At 49.7% G+C, this 23742-nt stretch overlaps 5 protein-coding genes across 14 annotated transcripts; 2 read left to right on the plus strand and 3 right to left on the minus strand.

The window, feature by feature from the left end:
- Positions 1-135: 135 nt before the first annotated feature.
- On the minus strand, positions 136-11936 carry LOC148381338 (E3 ubiquitin-protein ligase RNF19B). 6 transcript variants are annotated; one of them, XM_088361216.1, is made up of 16 exons: positions 11799-11936; positions 11528-11636; positions 7932-8002; positions 7523-7696; positions 7364-7429; positions 5129-5441; positions 3782-3926; positions 3527-3706; positions 2452-2942; positions 2095-2321; positions 1822-1969; positions 1603-1765; positions 1431-1545; positions 1232-1351; positions 918-1125; positions 136-684 (listed from the first exon to the last, which is right to left on the minus strand). In XM_088361216.1, exons 8-16 carry the CDS (start codon positions 3683-3685, stop codon positions 513-515), a joined length of 1803 nt encoding a protein of 600 aa, XP_088217342.1. In that variant the 5' UTR covers positions 3686-3706; positions 3782-3926; positions 5129-5441; positions 7364-7429; positions 7523-7696; positions 7932-8002; positions 11528-11636; positions 11799-11936; the 3' UTR covers positions 136-512. The 6 variants fall into 6 exon arrangements, with proteins under 6 accessions (XP_088217342.1, XP_088217343.1, XP_088217346.1 ...); XM_088361217.1 differs by having other exon boundaries at positions 7532-7696; positions 11528-11653; positions 11799-11934; XM_088361220.1 differs by having other exon boundaries at positions 5222-5441; positions 11528-11653; positions 11799-11934.
- On the plus strand, positions 6015-11373 carry znf513a (zinc finger protein 513a). Of its 2 annotated transcripts, none has more exons than XM_088361212.1 (5): positions 6015-6554; positions 7343-7476; positions 7578-7712; positions 8615-9355; positions 9499-11373. In XM_088361212.1, exons 2-5 carry the CDS (start codon positions 7437-7439, stop codon positions 10422-10424), a joined length of 1842 nt encoding a protein of 613 aa, XP_088217338.1. In that variant the 5' UTR covers positions 6015-6554; positions 7343-7436; the 3' UTR covers positions 10425-11373. The 2 variants fall into 2 exon arrangements, with proteins under 2 accessions (XP_088217338.1, XP_088217339.1); XM_088361213.1 differs by lacking the exon at positions 6015-6554 and adding an exon at positions 7112-7265.
- A 111-nt stretch (positions 11937-12047) lies between the features above and the next one.
- On the minus strand, positions 12048-18098 carry snx17 (sorting nexin 17). 2 transcript variants are annotated; one of them, XM_088361221.1, is made up of 15 exons: positions 17572-18098; positions 16878-16952; positions 16625-16742; positions 15831-15895; positions 15594-15704; positions 15420-15510; positions 15131-15218; positions 14768-14837; positions 14613-14705; positions 14264-14467; positions 13824-13952; positions 13619-13696; positions 13471-13545; positions 13317-13358; positions 12048-13182 (listed from the first exon to the last, which is right to left on the minus strand). In XM_088361221.1, exons 1-15 carry the CDS (start codon positions 17629-17631, stop codon positions 13063-13065), a joined length of 1419 nt encoding a protein of 472 aa, XP_088217347.1. In that variant the 5' UTR covers positions 17632-18098; the 3' UTR covers positions 12048-13062. The 2 variants fall into 2 exon arrangements, with proteins under 2 accessions (XP_088217347.1, XP_088217348.1); XM_088361222.1 differs by lacking the exon at positions 17572-18098 and adding an exon at positions 17009-17135.
- A 572-nt stretch (positions 18099-18670) lies between these two features.
- atraid (all-trans retinoic acid induced differentiation factor) lies at positions 18671-20625 on the plus strand. Its single transcript, XM_088362488.1, has 7 exons — positions 18671-18808; positions 18999-19129; positions 19215-19283; positions 19376-19447; positions 19536-19657; positions 19729-19829; positions 19907-20625. Exons 1-7 carry the CDS (start codon positions 18716-18718, stop codon positions 20009-20011), a joined length of 693 nt encoding a protein of 230 aa, XP_088218614.1. The 5' UTR covers positions 18671-18715; the 3' UTR covers positions 20012-20625.
- Positions 20284-23496, minus strand: eif2b4 (eukaryotic translation initiation factor 2B, subunit 4 delta). Of its 3 annotated transcripts, none has more exons than XM_088362486.1 (13): positions 23383-23496; positions 22999-23036; positions 22785-22917; positions 22519-22722; positions 22361-22443; positions 21958-22049; positions 21768-21882; positions 21634-21710; positions 21444-21546; positions 21205-21332; positions 20970-21147; positions 20697-20877; positions 20284-20574 (listed from the first exon to the last, which is right to left on the minus strand). In XM_088362486.1, the coding sequence occupies exons 1-13, from the start codon at positions 23402-23404 to the stop codon at positions 20375-20377; spliced, it is 1554 nt and encodes a 517-aa protein (XP_088218612.1). In that variant the 5' UTR covers positions 23405-23496; the 3' UTR covers positions 20284-20374. The 3 variants fall into 3 exon arrangements, with proteins under 3 accessions (XP_088218612.1, XP_088218613.1, XP_088218611.1); XM_088362487.1 differs by having other exon boundaries at positions 23243-23387; XM_088362485.1 differs by lacking the exon at positions 23383-23496 and adding an exon at positions 23203-23344.
- Positions 23497-23742: the final 246 nt, after the last annotated feature.

Consider the following 23742-nt stretch of genomic DNA (forward strand, 5'->3'; position numbering starts at 1 on the left):
GCTTGAGCGGCCCCGGCCGGCCGGCCGGCCGGCCTCCCCGTGCCGACTCGGCGTTATATCCAGATATCTATTATACATTGTATGGTGGGATGAGGTGGGGGAGTATAAAATACATTATTCCCAGGCCAGAACACATGCTTGCAAGGGGCCCGTTTTATTGTTAAAGGGGTGCTAAACGGGTGAAGTAGCCCAACGGAGAAGGCTGACATGCTAAAATGTTACTGTGAGCTTTCATCACAAAATGGACGCTCTCCAAATTGCTTAAAACAGGGGTGGGCAAACATTTGCATCCAACCGCCCGCCACCTTCGATGTCATTTCAAGAACACAGCAGGCCAAATTTTGCCCACCCCTGTCTTAAAATGACACTCCTGCTCATCCAGCACGCACGCACGCACGCACGCACCTCTACATATTATTCATTAGCGTCTTCCTTACACTTAAAGGCATCTGGTGGGAGGGAAGCAGAAGTTGGCCATAAGGGTCCATCAGCGCCCCCGTTTTAAGGGCGAGTCATACGTCTTCCGATTCAAAGACGGGGAAAGCGTTACCGTCTCCCCTCGCCAAGCGTCCCAGGGACTCGGTGGACAAACTGCGGCTGGACAGGATGCTGCTGAGGCTGGACTGGCGAGCGCCTCGGGGCTGCCTCTCGATCTCCACGCGCACTTCGATGTTGGTTCCGTCCCTGCGGTTGCAAAAACAAACAAAATACAGCAATGAACTCCCTCCATTGCAGAGGTCTATTTTCTTAGGAATGCTCACTTTAGCCACCGGAGGGCAGTATAATACCGTCAGCGTCACTGTTCTCGATGACTGCAATCAAGTTAGTTGTTTTTTGTTTTCTTATATATTCCTGTGAGTGCTGGGGTTGCCGAGATCGATTTGTTTGTTTTGTTTTAAATACAAAAGGTGTCTTACCTGGAACCACCGTTGCACTCTGACCGTCCGTCCTCTCGGGGGGACTCCTCTGCCACCGCTGCCGCCGTGGCGGCACTGGGGAGTGGGAGGGGCACCGGGTGGGGGGCAACCGCTTCCTGCGCGCTAACCTCCTGCAAGCTGGTGTCGGCCAGCGTGGGGCTGCTTTGAGCCCGCCAGTGGTCGCTCACCATGTGAGAGAACAGAAGATCTACGAGCGTAGTGCTTTGAATTACAAGTTTGGTCACGGAACAAACAAAAGTTGTATCTCAATCCCGGCAGATGCAATGCAATGATGCGTGCCAAATGTCACTCACAGCTGGCGAGGTCCTCCAGCGCGTCGGGAGCGTCGGCGGGCTGTCGACACCAACCGTTCCTGCACAGCGACATGGGCACCACCCCGTACACGTACGTCAACATGAGCGGGACGCCCACGCCTGCGCACATTGGCAATGCGACATTGGTTTGGGCACAGCGGCTCACGCCAAACGGACGCCGAGGACGTTCTTTTCGTACCCACTGTGACGGCCGCGATGACGGGCGAGACAAACACCGACATCATCACGCCGCTCGCCACCGTCAAGTAGTGCTTACTTCCTGAGATATTGTTTTTCTTGCAACGACCGTGGACCTGCAAATGGGAAAACGGTCCAGACCCGCTTGGAGATGACGGATTTGAGAAGGGTACCTTTCGGCCCATGTAGATGGGTATGCCCACGATGATGACGGGAATGGCAAGGCCGGCGATGAGCGAGATGATCACGGGGGCGCCCAGCAACATGCCCACCTGCCACAGAACTTTGCGGGTCTGAGACCATGGCTTCTTGCCCCAGAAGGTACATCCTGAGGGACTGAAGCACAAAGACGGGTCACCTTATGCCAGGCAATAGACGCCACTGCGGTCTACCTGAGGTAGTGGACGTCGGTGATCTCCTGCATGCACAGCCAGCAGAACTGGCAAGCGCACACGGTACAGTTCATGCGGTTGCAGCTGCCGTCGTTGGTCTTCATGATGTACGCGCCGCAGCGGGGACACGGCTTGATCTCCTCCGCATCTGCGTTAGGGAAAAAGCACGAGCCACGTTAGCGCGCTCGTCACGCCGGCGCCCCACCCTGCCGTGAAAGCCGTATTCGGTCTTGCGAGGGCATTTTTACAAGTGGCGTGATGGGGCGCGCGCACCTCCTCCGGGTTCTTCATTGAAGACGTAGAGCGCAGCGGCGGCGGCCGTGGCGGCCGTGGCGTCCTTGCCGCCCAAGGCGTGGCGCGCACGCTGGCGCCGCGCCTGGTCACAGGTCTGGTTAGGGTGCCACAGCTGGCGACAGTGGTAGCAGAAGTCGGTGTCGCAGCCGTCACGCCCGCACCGCAGTTTGGGACATTCAGCGCAGCCGTATGCGATCACCGCGTAGCTGTGGATGAGAACTATTCGTTGCTAGGCAGAATTCTGGGGCTTCAATACATTTCTATCTTCATAAAGATGTCACACATTGAAATTTGTTGCGATGCACATTTCAAGTTCATTAACTGAAGAAAGCAGACCTGCAGTCCGGTGCGGGACACCAGCGCGTGTCCGGGTCGGCGGCCAGGAAGCGGCGCAGGTGGTACTCCTCGAACCTCTCCAGCAGCACCGGGTCATCCAGGATGGTGCGCACATCCAGCGGCGTCAGGGCCTCGGGACACTGCGGGCACGCAATGGCCACCCGGCTCTCGGAGATTTCCATGCGCAGATATCGGCGCAGGCAGTCGCCGCAGGTGCGGTGCGGGCAGGTGAGCAGTCTGGGGAAGCACTGCGGCGGCTGGCTAAGCAGGCACAGCGGGCACTCCTCTAGGTGCTCGTCCGCCGCCGCCGGGTCCTGGCCAGACCAGGACAGCGACAGGACGTCAGTGGAGCCGGCGGTGGCGCCCGTGGCGGCGGGCGGGCTGGACGCCGTCGACGCCGCCTCAACGACATCCTCCGCGGGCGCGGCGGCGCTGTCGGCGCTTTCCGCTCCGCAAAGTCTCCCTTGACCAGACTCGTCGGCAGTCTCTTCCTACGCAGACAAAGACACACGCTCTTAAATGATTGTACACAATACAAGCCTTGTTTGACAGGCCGATATTTTGAAACCTTGACTTGAAATCTTATGTTGAAACCCAAACACCGTTTCAAAACCTTACTTTGAAATGAGCCCATATGACCAAACCGTCTGAGATGAAGTAGCGATCGCAGGTGGATGCTGGTTACGCGGCGCCGACTCCGGTTGCTAGGCAACCTCATTTAGGCAAATTAGCATTTCATTAAGTCAACACTCTAATGGATTTGGGCTGTAACAGGCACAGGCAGCAGCTGAGCCATCCAAAGTTAATCATCTACCGCGTGGCTCGTTCGCTCGTTGACTCTTAATGCTCCTCTCTCAGCTTCCTGACGGGACATTTTTATCTTTCAGGTCGGGACAAATTGTCTTGTTTGTAACATTTGGCAACGTGTTGTGGAAACAAATGAGCATGACGCGTTGGTGCTGTGCGAGTGAGTTTTTCAAAATGATGACAAGCTTGAACAGTTGCACAGCATGCAAAATAGGCATGTACATGTCGGCCAACATTCTCGAGGAGGTGAGGTGGAGGTTGCCCTTACCCGTTGCGGCGGATGGTCGCTGGGGGTGAGCGCGATGGCCACCTCCTCTTTAGGCCGAGCCTCGGCGGGCTTTTCGGGCCGCCCTTCCGATTTGGGCTTCCGGCTGAAGAAGTTGAGGAAGCTGAGCGGGCCCCCCGTCTGCTGCTTGGGCCTCTTCATGGTGGGCGGCTGGAGCGGCGACTGAGGACGAGCGCGGCTCCGTGACCATTAGCGCCGGCGCAGCGTGCGTGCGCGTGTGCGTGCGTGCGTTCTCACACAAAGAGAGGGAGCGACGGCGATGACCGAGAGGTGACCCCCGTCACGAGGGGAACATCACTAATACGGCTTCACTGAGATTCTTCTTCCTCCTGATGGTACTGGAGTACTTTTAGGCCTCCTTTTCAGATCTGCAGCCAGCCCCCTGCATGCAAAAATGACGAGGTCAATGGACCTGATAACCTCACTGTTTTGTTATCACCATTTTCAATTTACAATTGAAATCAGGAACACATTTGAAATCAAATGTAGAATGACATCAATGACATGATGCGCCGGGGGGCCGCGAGCGAGGGGCGTTTGGAGGGCCGTGAAACTTGTTAGCCGGCTGTTGTTGCGCAAGTTGCTGAAGAGGTCCGGCCGTATTGTTTGTGTCTGGGAAAGTAAGAGGGAAACCCGAGGATGGTGCCGGTGCCGGTGCCAGTGGTGCGCGGCTTCCCTGTGCAACCCTCACCGGACGCTGTCCCGCAGCAGCAATGCGGCTTTTCACGAGGATGACCTCAGCCTGCCCGCGCACGCGCACTCGATTGGCCCAGTCCTCTCACGTCGACATTTGTATCGTGCCTGATATCATATGTACGAGGGACGCACTTTTTCAGGCGAGTACAAATACATTTGAGTAGTGTACTGACACTTGATAACGCCATTGTGATTAAATGTGTTTTATCAAAACAACAACAAATGGTTCCTGAACGTGGTGGAAAAAAAGCATCACTCCAGTTTATTTCTTGTAAGAATGAATTTTCGATGCCGCCTTCATTCATTTCTCAACATATAGTCAAATGTTTTTCCAACGATTTTCTTTTTCTGCCCCAGACCCCCAAATTGATCTCTAACCATCCCTCCCCGTTGAAATGAAGGGAAATGCAATTAATCAATCACACCTCACCCAAAACACAACTATGTACTTCTTTTCTGGGAGTTATTGGGCGACTGATAAAGCAGCTTGATTGTGCATTAGCGCCACCAGCTGATATTGTCCTTCCACTGCAGCAAAACCAATGTGAAGTGATGGTGGCCAGATGTCAAGGCAAGGCACCTGCAGCTTTCTTGCCACAGCCAAGCTTTATGAATCAAATTGATGGATGGCGAGTTTTGAAACCAAAAGTCACTGAGCACAATTTGCATATTGTTGGATTTCCTAAGAGTTGCCGCCGCGTACGTTTTATTTCGCAGCCCGCAGTGATGCGCTCTTGCAGCAGCGCTTGGCTGACTTGATGAGCGAGCGCGGGCAGCATCGCGCGGTCAGGGAGTGGTGCTTCGAAAAAGAGCCTTTCGACGCAACAAGAGGCCATCAAAACATGGGCAAGTAAGAGTCGAAGATGCATTACGTAAACGGCTTCCTACCTCGCTGTGCGCGTCGCATTACACAAATGGCTCCTCCCCTGTAGAAAATCCCCACACGGCATGCAAGCAGGCGGTGTCCTCGTGCTCTCTCACCGGCTGGACCCGCCGTGACGCCGGCAGGTGGAGCGAGGTAAGAGAGGGGGTCGGCGGCCGGGCGGTGGCGAGGCGAGGCGAGGCGCGACGAGGCGCGGCGAGGCGAGGCGAGGCGATGGAGAGCCTTGGCCCGGCGTGCACTTGCTGACGACGGGGCCGGAGGGGTGGCACACTGCGGTGACTCGGACCAATGGGATGACGCAGGAAACCGAGGATTCTCCTATTCATAAAAAATACAAAGACCAAGTAGGCTGCGCTCATCCAAGCACCATTCGTCAACAACTCGCACATTATTATTATACTCCAAATATTCATATATATACACAAATTTATAGAAAACAAAACATAGATTCCACCATGCAGCATAATGAGGTAAATAGACTAGCGCGGCGTTTTGGGACCTCAGCTCATCCATCAGGTGTGCCACAGCACTGTCACAATCACTGACCTACATTTACATCCGAAATTCAAATATTTGCTCTTTAAAATTGGATTGATTCCCCACAGCAAATGTGGCATTTTTTGTCCAATCAGATTTCAGATTTTAATCTGCCTATACTGTCTTCACAAGTAGTCGTAATTAGGCGTCAATACCATCAAAATATTGTTTTTCTTAAATATGTATATATACATTTTTGTTATAAAAACGTGTACAGTATTGTCTTACGTTTCTTCATCACGAAACAAGACATATATTTTAATTATGGTAATATCTGCAAAGGACGGTTTAGCAGTTAAATGGAAGAACGACTCCTCCCCTCTCTGGTGACGTGTTATTCGGAAGTGACTTCCATATATTTCAAAATAAAAGTCTGGTTTTGACAAATTAGGAAATAAATCTTAAGAAACCAGTCAAAAGGCGAATTGTGGGACTAAGCATGAATAAACAGGACAATAGTCGAGATGTGTTTGTAACGCCTGAAAGAGTAATTAGCCAGTACATGCGTCCCTAAGATTGAAACCGACTACGATCAAAACAAACCAAGACTTTCCATACATTTCGCGTTGACGACGTCACAAAACAACGTAATGTTGACGTTGTAATGATGAACGTTTGAAAGAATGGCGTAAACTACCGCAAAGTGATGCGCCCTTTAATTGTAAAGCACCGCCTTCCCCTGCGCCGGAAGTGCCCTTGTTGTTTCTTGCAGGGAGCTCACACAGGCGAATCAGAAAATCAATTAAGTTATGAAAAATACCATTAATTGCCTTTCTTTGTCGCCGCAGCCTGCGAAGAAATGGCGGACGTGCGTGTGTGGCGCGCTCGCGGAGCCGCACGTCGTCTCTAAAAGGGTGCGCTGCGGCGGCGATGAGGACTACTTTCTCCCTTTAGGTAAGTTAGCATGACGATTTCACTCGGACAAGTTGACGTTAGCTTGCACCGTGTCTATTATTGTGACTATTATTATTATTATTATGGGGGTGGGGGGCGGCTAAGACGTGATCGCCACCCGCTAATTGCATTTTAGGACGGGGCTCGTCTATGAGGAAATTGTGTGTGCAACTCGCGGGGTTGCCGACATGTTACTCGGTGGCTCCAAATGTGGAATTGTGAGTTTTATGCCGCTTCGTTTCTTGGATGCTGCGAGCCGCATGCATGCTCTTTTGTGGACATGTTGTCATTAAGTCGCCCCCCCCCCCCCCCCTCCACTTGCACACACGCCTCCGCTTGCTTAAACACATCGCCCGGGTTATGTGTATGATAAGATGAATGAGTCACTTAATACACTCATCATGCAACAGAAAAAATGTTTGCAAACATTAAGGCGCGTCATGTATTAGTCATCTTTGTCGCATCATTACTACGTCAGCGAGTGGCCCTTCCGTAATAAATATTGAGCAAAGAATTCAAATATAATGTCACATGACTTTAGGATGACATGATTTGACGACACTCATACAAATGAATGTCCGTCCGCGTTGAATTGCTTTCAATTGACCATCGTGGCTTCATTTGGTCGTTTGTTTATGCAATACTAAACGATGTCATCTGCGAGTCGTGAAGGCTCAGTCAGCATGCTCTAAATTGGCTGGCAACCAAAAGGTCTGCCTGTCATTAAAAGTGTCATTTTCCAAATAACATTACAACATACGCTTCCTTTTTTCGCCTGCCATCAACAGAATTCTCGAGAAATCACTCACAGATGTACAATGAGCCGATGGTTGCGGAAGTCTGCAGGAAGACGTTGGCAGCAAAGGAGAGGCTGACTGGAAGATGCCAAGGAAAAAACAGCAGCATCCACAGCCAGTCAAATGTAAGTACTCCAAACGCATAGGTAGGATGTACTTAAGTCACATTACCAGCGGCACCTTAACTCTTCTTTTTTTTTCCTTTTTTTGCATCCCACGACGACAGTGGATTCAAAAGCTGTTGTAGCCGCCGCAAGTGCAGGAAACCTCGCCTTCGACACGGACTTCCTTCTGGAACACGACCTTCAATTTGGTGATCCTTATCGCGACGGCAAGATTCTTGGCCTGGAAAAATTCTCAGGTTGGTGATCATATTTGTTTTGACATTGCAAAATGTCAGGTTGGTGTTGCCTCTGTCACAACACAAACTAAATGGCGACAAAAGCGATTGACCATACTGCACGTACAAAATAAAACATGCCCGAGCGACAGGTGGCGCTATAACGAAAGGTAATAAACGAGGGCCCAACAGATATGAAAAGAAACAAGTGATGGTGCAATTCCCTTTCGCACACCTTACCTTTAGCAAGCACATACAAACGGCTCTCTATCCTGTTGCACGACAAAATACGAGCGGGGAGGTTGCAACACCTACAAAGGAAATGTGACGCCATTAGATGGAGTATATAAACAAAATACTATGACCATTATCATCAAGGACACCATCACGAAAGGGCAGCACATTCATCATCATCATCATCATGTGCTGTTGCCTCGGCCGCTGCTGCCATTACCATTACCCCATCATCATCATCATCATCATTACCATCAGCAGCCCTCGCAGGCACAGTCATCATCATCAACCTCTGTAATCATCCACTCGAAAGGGGGAGGGGTTTGGGGGTTCAGACCTCTTTTTGAGGCCAATCCAAACTCTGTCTTTGCTCACATTCTTTTGACGCCTTGTGAGGGAAAGACGCGTTTTCCTCGGCGGCGAGCATTTTGTGGCGGCCGGTGGATCTGCGCGAGCCGTGAGTATCAAAGTGTGACGTTTGATGTCATCACATTTGAGTCACAAGGCGCGTGCGTGGACTTTGATGAGACACGTGCTTCTTTCATGCTTTTCAACGCGTCAACGTTGTTTTTCATCGCGGCCAGCCACCGAGAGTCGGGAGGTTTTTTTCTGCAGGATTTTGGATGTGAACCATGCCACCGTGTTGAGTAACGTGAGCAAGTACTCTTCTCTTGTCGTCCCGTCCGCAGAGGTAGCTGCTGAGATCGGTTTCTCTGTGTATCCTCTGTGTGATGAGGACAGCTCTGACTGCAGCGGCAGCAGCAGCAGCATGGACAGCGAAACGGAAACCTCCCACAGCAGCACCCCCGACCACGGCCTGGAAGACGAGGGCAGGGCGGGCCGCTCCGAAGCCCCCTTCCCGCCCTACCTGGCGTGCCGGGGCTGCGGCCAGCTGCGCGACGACCACCTGGGCGCCTCAGTAGACCTGCCGGCGGCGCCTTACTGCCTGCGCTGCTGCAAGGCCTCGCGCGAGCCCAAGAGCGGCGACTTTGCTTTCGGGAGCCTGGCCGGGCTACACTCGCCGCTGGACGGCATGGCGGGCGACGACAAGAACAAGCTGCACTCGTGCCACCTGTGCGGCTTCTCCTCGCGCTACGCCAACCACGTCAAGCGGCACATGAAGACGCACAACGGCGAGAAGCCCTTCAACTGCCCCGTGTGCGCCTACGCCTCAGCGCAGCTGGTCAACCTGCAGCGCCACCTGCGCATCCACACGGGCGAGAAGCCCTACAAATGCGAGAGCTGCGCCTTCGCCTGCAGCTCGCTGGGCAACCTCAAGCGCCACCAGCGCATGCACATGCCCGCCGGCGCCTCGGCCGAGACGCACGGCGGCTCGCAGCAGCAGCACGCCGCGCTCAGACCCGCCGGAGGCCTCAAGAGACACATGGCGGGTGGCCCCCGAGCCAGCGAAGAAGACGAAGCTGCCAAGGGTACGTTTGATTCCACTGTGCAGGGAAAACAACCACATGACCTGTTAGCCTTTGAGGCTGCTGCTACTAGCGTAATGCTAACACAAAGGTTTTGCACCACCACGGAAACTGAAAATCGTGACACCATTTTCTTTCCATTTCAGAGGTGGCCGCCGCCTCGGCCCACCTGACTCTGTCGGCTCAGAACGCCGACTACCTCTCTGCGTTTGAGAGCCTCAAGGGGGCGTCGCCGCAGTCCCCCACGCCGACCCCCGACCACCCGTCCGGCAACGGCAGAGCGAGCAGACCGGCGGCCCCGGCACCCTCCTCCTCCTCCTCCCTGTTCCCCTTCACGTGTCGCCTCTGCGGCGTGGTGCTGGAAGACGAGGACGGCTCGTCGGCGCAGATCTGCGCCAAGTGCACGCTGGAGATGCTCACCAAGGACTCGTCGGCGTCGCCCGGCAGCCCCGGCGAGCGCGGCGACAAGGTGTACACCTGCGCCGCCTGCCCCTTCCTCACGCATTACCCCAACCACCTGGCGCGCCACATGAAGACGCACAGCGGCGAGAAGCCCTACAAGTGCCCGCAGTGCGACTACGCCTCAGCGCACTTCGACAACCTCAAGCGGCACCACCGCGTGCACACGGGCGAGAAGCCCTACAAGTGCCACCTGTGCGACTACGCCTGCGGCAACCTGGCCAACCTCAAGCGCCACCAGCGCGTGCACTCTGGCGCCAAGCCCTTCGTCTGCGCCGTCTGCAACTACAGCTGCAACCAGAGCATGAACCTCAAGCGGCACATGCTGCGGCACACGGGCGAGAAGCCCTACAAGTGCCAGGAGTGCGGCTACACCACGGGCCACTGGGACAACTACAAGCGACACCAGAAGAAGCACGGACACGCCACCGACGGCTGGGTCAAGATGTCTCCCGCCCAACTCGCCAGGAACCAGGATGACAAAATCGGGCCCCGCGGCGGCCACAGGAAAGAGGCGGCCGGTGGGGGGGCCGCGCCCGACGTGGCCTACATGGCCAGGGAGGGCAGCGCTCAGACTTTACAGCACCCCAACTGGAAACTTGAAATGGTCTAAATGGCACAACGGCAACGAGACGCTCCAATGCGCTTGTGCCAGCGCCAAGGCCATCGACACACTGGATGTCATTAGAATAGGGAGGGGAAAAAAAAAAAATCCCTTCCTGGCCGGCAAACGTTAACAATAAAAAAATGACAAAGTGCCAGGTCAGCTTGATTTCCCCCGCACCCCCCATCTGTCATGTATACAAGAGCGACAAGGGGGAACCCCCCCCCAGACATGCAGACAGTGAGAGCTCAACACCCCACAACAGCAAAAGTGACATGTGAGAGGGCGGGGCCCTAAAACTAATCATAAAAACAACTTTGTTTTCTAAGCAATTTGCATGGGCACCGGTGACGGCGAGTGCCTTGAAAGTGACAAACTCCAAGCAAAGTGCTTCTTAATTGCGAAGAATTGAAAAACAAGGAGAACGAAATTTGCGAGAGGGACGGGGGGGCCCATCTAATGTATTTTGTCACGTGTGTAGATCTTAACATGTATTTGTGCGCGTGTTGTCTTGTTTATTTTCTCACTGTGAAAATTGCCCGTGGTTTACGTGGAAACAAAAAGATGGCATTATTAGTACGTCGGCATGTGTCCGTTTTTATTTTTCTGATGCTATCACCCGACTAGAAGTACGTACATTAATATATACAAGTATACGGAATAGGATGGTTGTCTGTGTCGTTTCCCCCTGAGAAAATGTCTAGGAGCGCATTTTTTTTTTTGCTTTTTGAATGCAAAAGGAAGAAATTTGTTGGCGTTCTCGAAACGGCGCTTTCCAAACTGTCGTTTCCTCAACGCCTGCCCAATTTTTTGTCATCACCTGCCTGTGTCCTTTTATGGAGAGTTTGTCTCATCAATGCCTTAAAGAGCAACACTTTACACACACATACATGCAAATAATTCAACACAAATATCTGATGGCTTGTTCCCATACAATAAAAATACATTATTTCCTCAATGTGGTCAGGCGTGAATATATGTATATTTTTTTTCTACGGTCATTGTACCGTTTAAAAAAATATTTGCATGACATGGTTTCAGTCAAAATGATGCTAAACTATTTTCCCCTATTAAGAACCAACCTTTAATTTGTTGTAATTCCATCAAATCACCTGAATTGCCTTGGAAAGATTCCACCGTTGAGAATTTTGCAAGCGTGGTCCAGACTGCGTGCGAGCGAGGCAGACAGGACAACCACGAGCGCACGAAAAAATGATTCATCTGAAACAATGACAGACCTGAACAGATGAGAGCATTTATTGTTATCGTTTGTATTGCTTACAATTGAGATGTTTGCAGTTAGCGCCACGCTTTATGAGGTTTTATTGTCTGTTAAAAACAATCATGAAACCAAACCTTTGCTACAAAGAAAGAAGCACTTACTAATGGAGGAATGAATTCTTCACCGTGTTCAATTCGTTGCCAGCAATGCATGAACCAAGTTGAGGTTGTGCACCGTATTAGTCAAACGCTCCTCTGAGATGATTGGCACGAGCACATCGAAACAACATGAAAAAAAATCAAGTGGAAATCTGTCAACCAAAAACAACATGTTAGTTCATTTCTAGATAGAAAAAAACATTAGTAGGAAAGGTTTGGAATACTCAATCGCTAGTGGAGCGCATGAAAAAGTGACGTCGATAATGTTTAATCTTGTGCAAAATGCTTTAGTAAACTACAATTTGGCATTTATGAGAAGAAAAATAAAAACTTAAAAAAGAAAAATACATGGATTTCCAACATTTCACCCCCGTGAATGCCCTTTGAGCATTTAGTAATACGAGAATTTTAACAGAGGATTTTCTAGTTTTCACTTGTACTACATAGTTGGCAACTAGCAACAACAAATCATTCGGACAAAGCGAAAGGCTAAATGCTCAAAGAGGTTTTTCCATCCCTTCCCCAATTGTCACAAGTTAACTTTTTTTTTTAGAGTGCAAAGTGCAAGCAGCTGGCCCAAAGCAGGCAACTTGATGAAACTAGAAGAAATGATCGTCAGGCAACCACAAAAAGGTAAGGCATCGAGACCCAAGGACACTGGACAGATCATTAGGTACACCGGCGCACAGCCGCATTCATATACTGGAGCAAAACGGCGACGCCTGGAATTTGAGTGGAACGGCAATGACATTACGATCTCAAGGCAGCACTAATTTAAAAAAGAAAAGTTTCAAATGTGACGGGTAAAACCATATATGTGTAAAATACCTTTTTTGATATGATCGCTATTTTTCCCCCCCTATATACAACAAACTGGGCTCACTACATACGTATACCAGTAAATAATTGTCACATCTCACTGGATGGACCTAATGCTGCGAGTTGTACTAAAAATCGACGTCGGTTTGGCACGTACGTACATGGCGGCACATTCAATTTGGCAGAAAAGTCGGTCTTTGCACGTGAACTGATTGACTTCCTAGCATTGTAATGTCAGCGCGAGGTGGCAAAGAAATCAAAATCACAACAGATGGCAATAGCTCGAGACCGACAAACAAACAAACAAAGAAGCCACTTATGGGCCTGGATGCTACAAACCCTGCAGAGGCACAACGGGACACGCGTGTTAGCATCGGACCGAAGCTCGTAACCTTTGCGGGGGCGTGTAATGAGGATGAGGAGGAAGGGGAGGGCCAGCCGGCAGACGTTACAGGTCGTCATCGCCGATGCCCTCGAAGGCGTAGTTGCCGTGGAAATCGCCGCCGCTGATGTCGTTGGCCGAGTTGGAGGCGCTGATCCCTCGCATGGACACCGAGCTCAGCTTAGTCTGGAGAGCCCATGGCGGGAAACTTATTTGTTATTCATGCTTGCACTATGTAAATCAGGCCGCTTTTTGCTATGCCATTTCTCTGGCGTGTCAGTTCTGCAAGACCTCATAAAAATGGTGTTTATTGTCCTCACCGATAGTTTGATGATCTGCTCGCGGCTCTGGTCTGGAGAGTCCTGCATGGAAACAGCAGGTGAGAAAAAAAAAAGAAACCAACAAATGATGCGAGGGCGGAGTGGAAATGTGGGGGTGGGCCGTGTTATTGTGGTGGCACGTTCCATTCCTCACCAGCAGCGGGGGTGATTTCACAGCTTGCTGACAGTCAGGCCGCTGCATGGAGCCGCTGTGTCGTTTCCTTAACATCTAAGGAGGAAACGGAACAAGAGCATGAGTCATGTATTGGACATACTGATATCTAGTCTAACACTGCTGTGACCTTCTTGATGCTGCCGCCAGACTTCTTCACCATTAACTCGTCCACCATTGACTGGAGGCAGATGCTCATCATGATAGCCTGAAAGCACACAGGATTCTGTGAATTTCAAAGGGTCTTCATTTTTACGAGCGGGCCGAAGTGGCACGACCTCTCGATAGAAAAGAGCACTTTTATATTGTTGATGGCAAAACAAAACGGTGGCGACCTGCTGGCTGGTGATGGTGACCCAGCGCAGGCGGTCCTTGCTCATCAGATACTCGAAGGCCAGCTCCAATTTCACGTCGCACTTGGCCGACGTGCACGGGTTGCCGGTGCCGTTTGCGATGGGAACTTGCTGCAAAATAGAAAGCACACACACTTAATGTGGAGACAAATCCCTGCAGAAGCAATTTGATGAGCTGCCGCCATGCATCACAGCTGCACCAAATGAGCAACCCGTAGAAACCATTTTGGCTGGGGCGGATGGGGCTAATGACGGTGGCAAATGGAGCCGAGGGATTCATCACCCTACAAGAGAGCGTGAAGGGAGGACACGGGGGCCGCTGGCAGCCAGCCGTGGGGGGGTGTAATGAGACAAGCTGCTAAATGGACTCGGCCGTTGGGAGGGGAGGGGAGGGGGAACATCAGACGCATGCGCAGACTTACAGAGGAGGTGACTCTCCAGCAGCGCATGCGCGTGACCTTGAAGCTGCCCTCCTTCATCTGCTCGTTGGGCAGCTTGACGTGAAAGTTGAGCTCGTTGTTGCCGGCGCCCACGATGACTTGGCAGCCCTTCTCGGGGAAGTCGGTGGCGCACGGGTCGAACTTGATGTAGCCGTAATATTTCAGCGTCTGGCCCAGGTGGATGAACTGAAGAGGGAGGGAGGGAGCACAGAGTTCACTTTGCGTCTCTCCCATTACTAAATCAAATAATGGCGAAAGAAGCGACGCGCCATTTGGAGCCGCCAGCACTTTTGGCAACGCTTACTACAAACAAGCTGTGTGTTGATCTTACTTCTTTCTTGGAGCCTTTCTCCTGCAGGGACTTGAGCTGCCTGTGCTGGTCTTTGTTGACGAGTATCCAGCCTCGCTCGATGTCCGACACCGTCTGCTCGGACACAAACCGCAATAAACATTTCTCAACATTTCCACAAGCAAAAAGTTTCTTACCTGAGCATAAAGCAAGTTCAGGCCAACTCTGTTGTCCATGACGTCGGCGTCGTACATCATGTCCCAATAACTATGGAGAAAGACGCAGAAACTTGAAAAGTCTGGTTACTTTTACTTTCAGCATGCGCAACGAGGCTGAAGCCTTGCTGATTTTGTGCTCTCTGGGTCTTGCACAGTGGGGGATCTGTCAAGTCATCCACCTTCCAACTTTTTGCGGCTTTGACATTCCATCTCCCCCCGCTGTCTCACATACGCGGCAAAAGTAGGTCAGGGAGACTCATAAGAGTTCCCTGGAGACGCAAAGTCGGCCAGTCGATATCCGGAGCTCCTCCAAAGAGGCACCATTTCAAACATGGACGCTACCTTTTCCGTAATAAGATGTGAAATTCTGAGCTGTGTAGGCTGGTGATGGACACATAGGGCAGCTCAAACTCCTGAAGTTTCCGCACAACTACAAGAAAAATAGCAGAGAACAAGCTCAAGACACCCAGATGATTGGGGGGGGGGGCATCCAAGAAGAGAGTGTGCCGAACATTCCATTTGTTTTGATAAGCAACGTGAAATCTTATCGCAGATGATGCAAGACAAAAAAAAAAAAGGTAATGAGCATAGCGCTGATTATGTAAGCGAGTGTTGTTGTTGCGTAACGCACACGTAAGGCCTCCGTCTTCTCCTTCACGGACAAGGAAAAGACTGAAGTAGGCCACAAGTTCTTCGGGGAGATCCAGTTTGATTGCGACGACCTTCAGGCACAACAAAAACAACAATTCCACTTGAATCAGTTCAGAGAAGGTGCTGAACATACAAGAAAGCAAAAAGTGCTTACATCCAGCACATCTTCTGTCTGATCAGAGCTCAGGATGTTGACTGTTACTTTCTGACCGTTAGACAGGCAAATGTCCAGAGCAACTTCCTCTGTCGGAATCTGCTGAGTCTCCTGAGAGAGACACAAAAAGACGGCGGCAGGTTAGCGACGAGCGTGGAAGATGACAAAGGACCTTTCATCCGTGGCAGAAACGATGACCGGCAGGTGCGGGTTTGGGTCGATAGAGGAGCCACCGACCTGCTGTGCTTTTCTTAGGAAGCCGTTGAACAACTCGCTGGCTCCAAGCAGCGGGTCCTGGCGTACTGGCGGAAAGAGGAAATGCCACTAATCAGTCCAAAAGAGGCGGAGCACGTGACAAGTGAGCTGTGTTTTTGGACACAACTTTGGTGAACTAAAAATGATGAGCGACTCCCACGAGAGCGTACTGATATGAAGACTGAGTGAGGTTTTTTCTTCTTTTTTTAATCATTCAAACTACGGCAAGCTTGGGCACCGCGTTGACATTTCTACCTGCAAGCCATGATGTAACCGAGGCAGCCTACGAGCAAATAGGGGCAATCGGGGCTGCAACAACGCCTCCTTGTTCCGCACTGGCGGCCAGCGCTGAGAGGATTAAGACAGACCCGCTTTGGCGTGGTGGCTCGCTCTGCAAACTTGTTTGTGTACGCACAAGGTTCAGCTTAGGGGTAATGTGCTTAAAACGCGCAGATGAAAGTCCACCTTTGGGAGCCGGAGCGTGACGTGGACTACGGACAAGGTGTGTTTACTTGAGACCTAAATGGAATTAAAGCTGAAAGCACATGTAAGCACAAGAACCCCCCCCCTTTTTTTTTGCAATGTATGTCGCTCATCTGTCTCAAAGTGAATATGAGTCAGTCAAAACCTCCAAGAGCTGCTGCAATCTACCCAAATGACTTGCAGAGGATTTCCTGTGGTGAGGTCAGATAGTAGCCTTTTCAGAGATGGCTTTTCTAAGACTCTTTCAGGCCTACACACGCTTTTGAGCTTTCTTTGTAGGTTGAAGGCCTCACCTGCCTGCATGTACTTTTCCAGCTGCTCCCGCCGCTGCTCCACTTCAGCGAGCGTCAGCGTGAAGATCTTTTTTGGAGGGAAGGAAGGCACCACATTGCTGCCATACTCCTTCTTTAACTGTGGGCGCAAAAAGCTCTTTCTCAATCCTTCATCAATTATCAAATTCATTTGAGGATATAAACTCCAATGACAATTCACTAAAGTGGCCGTGAGCGTGTGCGAGAAAATGACGTCAAGCAGGTGGTGCCCTACCTGCTCGTGGAGGCTGAGGAGCTGACTGTAGCGCACCCGACAGTGCAGAACGCCGTTGACGTGGATGTTGTAAGCCTGCAGGGGAACACAAGTGAGCGAAGACGTTAACACAACGCACAACACATTATTACCTTTTTTATTTGACACCCAAAAAACACGAGGAACTCTTGACCTCTAATACCATCCAGTTTTAATGAAGCGGAACCACAAAACTAGATCGGTAAAGAGGGGAAATGGAGCCTGCCGCACATTTTCCAGCCAAACACATGCTCCGTCCGTGTTGTGCAACAGACGACGGCTCTTGCCCCTCTATGAGACCAATATGAACGCCTGTGTCAGCAAACAGATAAATTCCAGCTGAGGGCTATAAACATCCACAGGAGTGGATCCGTTTATGGAATACAAATAACACTTGCAGGGCCTAAATCTCAGAGAGATCAATAAATACCACAGCACATGGCATCTGTAAAGCTCAAGTCTGCAATGATGCAGTCTTTTTCATAATCAATGAAGAGATAGTACAACAACAAAATGCTAAAAGCTGAAACATATCTTCTAGATTTTCCCCTTGAACGTGTCACAACCTATTTTCCGTTTTATCAGGCACATTTATTAGGCAACGCTTGCAATTTGCAGTATCTTCTAGTTAATACAGTTAAAGTACTAATAACAATACAGGTATGTACATGCTCACCACATAGGTAGATCCATTTTCTCCCGAACGAACCTCCGTTTCGGGGATGGAAAAATGCATGTTTAGTTCCCAGCCAGCGGTACCTGAACGCCACCTCGGCTAGCGATGCTCAAGACGCCACAATTGTCCACAATTTGAATCCAATAAAACAGACAATTCCACTGGAGTGAGAGTCGCTGGTGACTTCAGGGGTGAAGGAGGCATACATGCGGGTTCAGCTCGGTCCAGTGGCGCCGTGTCGGGCTGAGGCGAGTTAGCATCCACCTCCGCACCAGCTAGCTTCGTCACGAAAAAAAAAAAAAAGAAAAAAGAAGAGAAAAACTTCCCCCACGTCAGTCGTAAACTTTTCAAACTGCCAAAGTGGACATGTTGCGAGTGTAGAGTAATTCTACTCCGACCGGGTGTAACATTAAATTGTCTTTTGAACAACTTTTTTTTACCCGAGTGTTTTTTGATTTACGAGATTAAAATGCTAAAACCGCGCTACATTCACTTCCGCTAAACAGATGTAGCTAACTGGATTGAAGATGCAGCTGGTTTCTTCAGATTAGATGGCGGAGGCTATTCACGAAACAAGAGGGGGGCAGTGGTTCACTCTTTTGGTTCAAAATGTTCAATTTTCCCCCTATAACCAACAAATAAAAACACACAAATACCCATTTACACTCTTAAAGCAGTATGATGACAAAATATGACTGAAATGTACATTTTAAACACCTTGCATTGTTCAATTGGATTGGAACAGTCCTGGTACAGATCATTTTCTTTTCACTTGGGGGTGGCTGGACCAATAACGCTTAAAATAACATAAAGGAAACGGTGTGTTTTCTTCTTATACAGCCGTGTATTAAATATATATCTTGATCAATGTCTTTTAGACCCATTTAGTTAATTTAAAGTAAGTGCATTACATGTTCTCAAATCGACCCACATTTGGTGCGATCCAAAGTGACAGCGGGAGAAGAAGGCACGATGTGTACAGTAAAAAATTAATTGGAAAAATATTCTGGTGTTATTATTACTTTAAATATGGAATATTACTCAGGTATTAAATGTGGGGGGAAAGTGTATTAGAAAATGGTTTGGGGTGCGCTTCTGGTCACGTGTCTGGTACAGTATGGTCACATGACTTCGATCAGTAAACATGAAAACTGGACATAACCAACTGCTGCCTCCTTTGTTTGTTTTCATCATTTGTTTGTGTATTTACCTCAGCCAGCAACAGATCGAGCCGCAGGTATCGGACCAAATCTTGTTTTAATATCATTATTACGCGTCAAAACAGAGTAATAGCGACTACAAAGCAAGAGTACGCGTATTCGATGTACGCTTGACTGTCAGACAACCTGGTGTTTTGCTGTACATCAATGATCAAGTACAAACAAACTATGATTATATTCTAATGTTTTTCTGGTTTACGTTCACAGCTATGTCAACAATGTAGTGGAACGTCGCTGAATGGCTCTGCCGTGGGTAAATTTTGCTTCTCGTCCAACGGTCGGATCACCGGACGTTGCTGCCTGGCAAATGAAACGAGCTACCATGAACGCATCATCGGGTAGGGCGTTTAAATAGAATATCAACCTGATGCTAATGACGGCCTTATTAACCGTAAACCAGATTTGCTGTGTGTTTTGTTTTAGGCTGGATTTGTCCAATTGTTCCTTAACTCACGTGGGCAATCTTCAGGAAGCATCAACCACTTTAATGATGTATGTATGTATAAGTCCAGATACCGTTTGACCCAACGTGGACTCATTTACATTTTTTTCTAAATGTTTACAATTAATATCAATTTTCGCAGTGATCTGTCATCAAACTCCATCATCAACATCAGTGACACAGCATTTAAAGGATTTAGACAGTTGAGTCAGTTGTAAGTAGACAAGTGTGTTTTTTACTTACTCCATTTTTTTATTAAATTGTATATTTCTATTTAGCTAAAACAAATGGCACTTTATCAGGATTTTGCCAGCAGACGTTGCCTGTCCAGGTGGGAATTCCTCCTGGGATAAGGTAGTGATAGAAAATGGAACACGTCTTTGCGAAGGCCAGAGGAACATGTGCATTCAAACAGGGAAGATGTGTAAGTTTACACAATGCAATTTTATATTTAGTCAATCAAGTACGATTCACGCTACTGATCTCGATTGGCAGCTGTTAACTGTCCAGAGTACTCCCAGTGCGCTCCGTACGGGCCCGGTTACTTCGAGTGCAGCTGCGCCGACAACTACCACGGATACAAGTGTCTGCGAGAGGTTTGTTCCGTGCTCAGAGTTTGCATATCATATCGGTTTTTTGTTTAATCAGGCATTTGTCCACAATGTCATAACAGGGGGAGTTCCCAAGCCTGCAGGTGTTTGGACCTCTGGGAGCTTCCACGCTTGCACTTTCCCTCCTGCTGTGGCTCACCCAGAGACGAAAGGCCAAGTCTCTATAGAATATTTATGTTTTAATGTTCATTTATCTAGTGAGTAAGCTGAAAGGGAAGTGCATATCCTGATATTTACAGATTCTTAGCTGGATTTTAATTTTACTGTTACCTCAGTTTTTGAAAAGTGCATCTCTCCTCGGAATGTGAGTTCCTTTCTGCAAGTTGTATTTATTTTTTAAGCATATTGATTGACCTGATAAATTTATGATTTACCAAACAAGGCAAAGTTATTTATGGCAGTAATTTAAGGCCCAAATCAAAAACACACGTGAACGCTGTTTAAAAGTCACTCATGCGGGTATATATATATTTATTATAGTCACTTATTTATTCCACGCTCAAAGCACGTAAGGTCACATGTGATGGGGCTCATTGGTCGACGCTTTTAACGCGCAGCACCACGGGCACCGACGTGCACGGGATCATGCCTAGCTCGGTGATGACGGCGTCCACAAAGTCAGGCGGCGTCACGTCGTATACCAGGTTGAGAAGACCCAGCGAGCGCACTTCCTGCCAGTGCGCCAGCTGCGTTTTGCCCTTCCGCGTCACGATCAGGTTGTCGGGATCATCTAGGGAAAAAAATAAAATAAAAACATTGCCGAGTTGGTCATCATGCAGCATCTTTTGCACTTATCTCTTAGGGGGAGGTACTTTCTTTTTTTCTTGGTGTCCGCGCTATTGTTTGACTCACCGAGTTCGTTTGATACAAAGGAGTCGGTCTGCACCCTCTCGCAAAACTTGTACGTCTCGCAGCACACCAGCACAGGCACGTTGAAGGCTTTGGCCACCAGAGCAACTTGGGACGTGCCCACGCGAGACATCATGTAGCCGTTGGCGAGCAGCGCGTGGGCGCCCAGGAGGACCTTTGACACCTACGCGGACAAAAGCTCAGTTTGTGCGCCCATGTAGGGGATTTAAAAAAACAAAATTTCAATTTAGAGTAGCGCTAAAGAGCAGCTGGTACCTCCGGGAGGATGTAGGAGACGACGGAGATGAGGACGTAGGTGCAGCTGATGCCCCGCTGGACCAGGCGCCTGAGGGTCTCGCGGCCCTCGAGCCGCGGCCTGCTGTCCACCACGATTACGCGGAACTTCCTGCCCATTTTGAAGGCTTCGTAGAGGATGTGGTTGACCAGCGACGAGCTGCGCCCAAATGCAAGTCAGACGAGGTCCGCCGCGTGCCCTCCCATTCCACCTTACCAGCCGTAGACCAGGATGACGTCGTCGTCGCTGATCTTTCCGATGGCGATCTCCGCCACGGCTTTGGCCGCCAGCACGATCTTTTCGTTGATGTAGCAGTCGATGCAGTTCAGCAGCTTGCTCTTTGCCTGTGAGGAATAGCAACAATGTTTGCACAAATTCTTTCATTCATGTCGTGAGTTGAAAACATATGTTTAACTGTGGCAATGATAAGACTCAAGGGATAGAAACAAACCAACCTCATCTTCCTTGCAGTGATTTGGAATGTTAGAAATCTCCTTCTTGATGTATTTGATTGCGTTTCCCATGCTGGCCGACAGAGGGCGACACTGGTTCAAGAAGCTGCAGAAAAAGACAGTTCATATTTATATATATGTAATGTTATTTTGACATTCATTACAATATTAATGAAAACAAAATGTTTTTTACCTTATGTAAGGTTTTAATTTGTTGACTAAGTCTCTGGCTAGCTCTTCATTTGGCGGAGTAGTGTAGTCCCTTATGACCTGAGAGGAACCAATGTTCAGCCGTGCCGCTACTTTGGCTTGCGGGTGCCGTCATACCTGCTTGAAGGCGTGCAGCAGTGCCACAGAGCGAGCGTTGGATCCCGCCACAATGCCCTGGGAATACTGAAGGCCCAGCCGAACGATAGCGGGATGGATGACGGACGACGGGATGCTGCAAAGGCACGACGGGTAAGCGAGGCCCTGACGACACGTGGCCGATACGTTCCGTCGGTGGGATCCAGCTTACCCGACTTGCTGCGTGAGAGGAGCTTTGCGACTGTACTGGTGCAGGTGCGAAAAGAGGCTGACCTTGTAGCCATAGTCCGAGCGCAGCGGGATCTGAAAGCCGAGCAAAGAACAGCACGGTTCGCATTTCGCAACTGATCATAGTACGGCAAAAAAAAAAAATCCCACGACAAATTCTTCCAAAATCAACGAAACGCACAGCAAAGCCAAGCACACTGAGGGGCAGATTTGCCTCCAATTTGCTCCCGAAGTAGCACGGCAAATGGCGCCCTGTTGAAAATATTGCTTAGTACCTTCTCTGCAGTATCTTGTATTTGCGTCTGAAAGAAATGACTGAATTTTCACAGGTCCGGAGAGTAACAGCCCGCAAGATGCATAAGCTGCCCTTTATTTGAACCAGGTACCTGTTGTCTTTCCAGCTTCTTGGCCAGTTTCTTGACAACATCGGGGTCATCGACTTGGATGTGTTCAGGCAGCCTCTTCACCACTACGGACGGCGGACACGACATACCGGTGAGTATCTCCAGACTACGTGAGGGTGTTTCCCCCAATCTGGCATTACCAGGCTGCAGCTCGCCGGGTGGCACTTTGGGTTTGGCGGTGGAGGCGGGGGCGGCCTGCTGCTGGCTGCCGTCGCGCTTTTTGCCCTGTTTGGAGGACTTGTCGGAGTCGTGTCGAGGTCTCCGCTCCGCTTTCACTTCTACTTTGCTCTTGGCCGGCTTGTCCGAGGTTACGGGAGCGTCGGTGGCTGGCACTGAGGATGGAGCTGAGAAGAAAAGTAAAATCAGCTGAAATGGCAAAAACAGCAGGAAGGAGAAGGACGTCTACCGTTCTGTGAAGGCAGCGCGGCAGAAGCGGCAGGCTTTGTGGCCTCATCTTTTTTTTCTTTGTTTTTCTTCTGCTGCTTCTTCTCCTTCCTCAGCCGCTGCTTCTCCTCTTTGGTCAGCTCTTTGCCTTCGCTCTGTGTCGTCCGAACACGCAGTGGCTGATTAACTGTTTGTAGCGTACATTTGAAAAAGCAAAAAGACAGAAAGCTCCTCACCTTTGCACGCTCAATGTCTGCTTTCTTGTCACTTTCATCTGCAGGTTGAGATACAGTTTGAAAATATCCCTTTTGACTTCAGTTACAATCATCTATTTGAGCATTTATTCAATATCTTGATCTATTTCTGAAGGTGTATGACGCTGCTTTGTCCTTATACTAAGACAAGCGCCTTGGGAGAAGCACAGAATTACGTTTACTCACAAATGTGACCCGAACCGTGCGTCGGATTCCTGCAAATTACCTTCGCTGCGCTCAAACATTTAAACGCTGGCAGGCTGTGTAAGACCGGCTCGTTGTTTTTAGTGCGTCCCTCGCCACAAAACATCATAAAGACGGGAAAAGCGTCATTAAAAGCTGTGTTTACACATTGTGGCCCCTCACCTGCCGCTTCGTTGTCTGCCATCTTTGTGGATTGCGTCTTACTTCCGCTTCGGCGCAGAAGGGGTGCGCCTCACTTCCGCTTCAGCGAAGAAGGGGACGCAAAACGTGTGTCGCCCTCTGCTGCAGCAGCTGCGCAGTACAACTTGTAAGCTTTTTGTCGCATTAACAGCAGGATACGTTGTATATATCAGTTTTATTTTCGTATACAATAGTAGCCCTATTATTAAGGCATGTGTTTGTATTTAGTTTGTTGTAAAATGTTCATTGATAATAAAAAGTATCACTTTGAGACTTGTCCAACTCCAACCACGCCTGTACATGTTAATGAGCTAGAATGGTTTAGTGTTCCTGGGGAAATGC

This window comes from Syngnathus floridae, chromosome 19 (assembly GCF_059516105.1).
Source record: "Syngnathus floridae isolate MCC-2025c chromosome 19, RoL_Sflo_1.0, whole genome shotgun sequence".
Classification (NCBI taxonomy): domain Eukaryota; kingdom Metazoa; phylum Chordata; class Actinopteri; order Syngnathiformes; family Syngnathidae; genus Syngnathus; species Syngnathus floridae.

Coding starts and splice junctions, on each gene's coding strand:
- atraid (XM_088362488.1), top strand. CDS start 18,716: ATGAAAACTGGACATAACCAACTGCTGCCTCCTTTGTTTGTTTTCATC. Junction 19,130..19,214: donor TACCATGAACGCATCATCGG/GTAGGGCGTTTA, acceptor GTTTTGTTTTAG/GCTGGATTTGTCCAATTGTT. Junction 19,284..19,375: donor GCATCAACCACTTTAATGAT/GTATGTATGTAT, acceptor CAATTTTCGCAG/TGATCTGTCATCAAACTCCA.
- LOC148381338 (XM_088361216.1), bottom strand. CDS start 3,685: ATGAAGAGGCCCAAGCAGCAGACGGGGGGCCCGCTCAGCTTCCTCAAC. Junction 2,943..3,526: donor GCGACCATCCGCCGCAACGG/GTAAGGGCAACC, acceptor TTGTCTGCGTAG/GAAGAGACTGCCGACGAGTC. Junction 685..917: donor GAGTGCAACGGTGGTTCCAG/GTAAGACACCTT, acceptor TTGCAACCGCAG/GGACGGAACCAACATCGAAG.
- znf513a (XM_088361212.1), top strand. CDS start 7,437: ATGCCAAGGAAAAAACAGCAGCATCCACAGCCAGTCAAAT. Junction 7,477..7,577: donor GCATCCACAGCCAGTCAAAT/GTAAGTACTCCA, acceptor CCACGACGACAG/TGGATTCAAAAGCTGTTGTA. Junction 9,356..9,498: donor AGAAGACGAAGCTGCCAAGG/GTACGTTTGATT, acceptor TTTCCATTTCAG/AGGTGGCCGCCGCCTCGGCC.
- eif2b4 (XM_088362485.1), bottom strand. CDS start 23,329: ATGATGTTTTGTGGCGAGGGACGCACTAAAAACAACGAGCCGGTCTTA. Junction 22,444..22,518: donor ACCCGGCGAGCTGCAGCCTG/GTAATGCCAGAT, acceptor CGCCGTCCGTAG/TGGTGAAGAGGCTGCCTGAA. Junction 22,050..22,360: donor AGAAGCTGGAAAGACAACAG/GTACCTGGTTCA, acceptor CTCGGCTTTCAG/ATCCCGCTGCGCTCGGACTA.
- snx17 (XM_088361221.1), bottom strand. CDS start 17,631: ATGCATTTTTCCATCCCCGAAACGGAGGTTCGTTCGGGAGAAAATGGA. Junction 14,468..14,612: donor AGAAAGGCTCCAAGAAAGAA/GTAAGATCAACA, acceptor CTCCCTCTTCAG/TTCATCCACCTGGGCCAGAC. Junction 13,546..13,618: donor CTGGCGGCAGCATCAAGAAG/GTCACAGCAGTG, acceptor TTTCCTCCTTAG/ATGTTAAGGAAACGACACAG.